This window comes from Tupaia chinensis, unplaced genomic scaffold (assembly GCF_000334495.1).
Source record: "Tupaia chinensis unplaced genomic scaffold, TupChi_1.0 Scaffold000360_1, whole genome shotgun sequence".
NCBI lineage: Eukaryota > Metazoa > Chordata > Mammalia > Scandentia > Tupaiidae > Tupaia > Tupaia belangeri.
This window is the reverse complement of record NW_006159856.1, coordinates 1314629-1316666: the sequence shown is the minus strand read 5'-3', so window position 1 is coordinate 1316666 and position 2038 is coordinate 1314629. Positions and strand designations below refer to the sequence as shown.

Genomic DNA, 2038 nt, shown 5'->3' with positions numbered 1-2038 from the left:
CGCAAAGTGGCCGGTGACCAGCGTTTACGCGGACGGGGGAGGGGGACGGTGGCAGTGGCTCGGGGTTCCGGAGGGGCGCTTGGCGCAGCTCAGGACAGGGGCAGAGAGCGCGTGACAGCGCCTCCCGCCCCTCCCCCTGCGCCCCGCAACACAGCCGCCACGCGCGATCCGGAGAGCCGGGATCCGCAGCCGTGCTGCCGGACCCGCAGCGCTGCGTCTCCCTCTTCTGTGGCAGCTGGGCGCCGTCATGGAAGCATCTCCACCTCCATCTCCCTCCCCTTTGTCTGAACGCGGAGCCCGGCAGCCCCGGGGAGGGGATGACGAGACTCCGGCCCGCTGCCGCTAGGGACCCGCGACTGGAGCCACACGGGCTGGCAGGAGTGGCGACGCGGGCCAAGTGGGGTCTGATGATTACGCTGCCCGCAGCCCTGTACGTCCGGCTCAGCTAAGCAAAACACACACATACATACATACACTTACACTCACACACACATACACACACACACACACACTCCGACACCCAATCCCCGCGGCGAGCAGGGCCCGAAGGACCCCCTAGCAGCCAGGACCCCGCCCCCGCCCGCCTCGGCCCGCGCATGCGCCCGAGGTCCTCGGTGCAGGTGCAGGGGGGGCTCTCGGTGCTGAGCCGCGTTCTCTCAGTCCCCGCGAGCAAGACCTGCTGATGCTGCAGGCTGGGAGCGGGTAGTGGTGGGTAAAACGGGCGGAACAGGTAGTCGCAGACCCATCCTGGATACCTTATGAGCCTGACTCCCCTACAGCTCTGTCTGTTACCGCCTTCCCCGCATCACCCTTCAGAACAACCCGGAGTGGAGTTCTTCCTACCCACGCAAGGATCTGAGGAACCTCAGCCTGGTTGCGCCATGGAGTGGGGGCAACAAAGGTCACCTGGAGGCCGGGAGGAGTCGGGTCTACCCTTGGGTAGTGGGAGTGGGGAGTGCAGCATCAGCTGAGGGATCTTGGCAAGTGGGGAGAGGGAGGCCGAACTGGTTCAAACCGCCTGCCCCTCCAGCACAGGGGCCCTGGCTAGGGGGTTGGGACAGCCAACCTGGGAAGGCATCCCCCTCTGTGTTGCCCCGGAAGCCAGCATCCGTCAGGGAGCCAGCTGTGACCTTCCAGGGGAGTGAAGCATAATCACAGGAAATCTCGGAGACACGGAATCATTCAATAGCCCCTCCAGAGCGTGAATGCTGACTGAAGCCCCCAAGCAGCCGAAGGGGCAGCTCTGCTGTATCCTGAGGTTGGCCAGTGGATGGCAGGAAGTGTGTCCTAGCAGAAGGGACAGTCTGCAAGGGGTCCAGGCATGAAAAATGGGGCACTGGGGACAAGTAAAGGGTTGATGTGCCTGGAGGGAACAGAGAACTAGAGGAAGGAGATGCAGGCCTTGAGCTGGACTGTAAGGCTCCTGACCCTCCAGAAAAGAGGCCAAGACAAGAGGCCCCCAGGCCTTGGGTGGTAACAGAGCAGAGCAGTCCAGCCCTGACAGCCACAGCCTCTGCTGCCTCATACCCACCCACCTCACCCCAACACCCTGAGGGCGAGGCTTCCCCTGCCTTGCCCCCACTCCCAGGGCGGGACCAAGGTAGGGAACTGGGCCTCTACTACCCTGACCTAACTGCCCCCCATCCCCATCCCATTCTGTATTTGCAGAGGTCACTCCCTCCAGCTGGCATGACCTCACCCTTCAGCTCTCCCCAAAAGTCTCCCATGCTGTTGTGATCGAGTAACTCCGCAGTGGCCCTGATGGCCTGGTCCACAGGAGCCTGGAATACACTGGAACGAGTCTGAGAACGGAAAGGGGGCTGCCACAATCAGCTTGGGAGGGGCAGGGCTGGGCCCCGAGGACAGCCGCCTGACAGGTCTTGGAGACCTTAAAACGCGCTCTGGATGGGGAGTGGCATTCAGCCCTCTCCCTCCCTGTAAGAAGACTTCAAGTCCCCGACGATCCTCTTTCCTCCGAAAAGTGAGGACGCCTCCACCCGCCCGAGAGGCTGCACCGAGAAGCCGGCAGGGGGCCCCC

At 63.4% G+C, this 2038-nt stretch overlaps 1 protein-coding gene across 1 annotated transcript in view; it reads right to left on the bottom strand.

Moving 5' to 3' along the window:
• The window catches only part of ASPNAT (aspartate N-acetyltransferase), a 10384-nt gene extending 10135 nt beyond the window's left edge, over nt 1–249 (bottom strand). The window contains exon 1 of the mRNA XM_027773575.1: nt 48–249. Within this exon, the coding sequence (XP_027629376.1) occupies nt 48–249 (202 nt within the window). The remainder of the gene's footprint in view (nt 1–47) is intronic.
• Nucleotides 250–2038: the final 1789 nt, after the last annotated feature.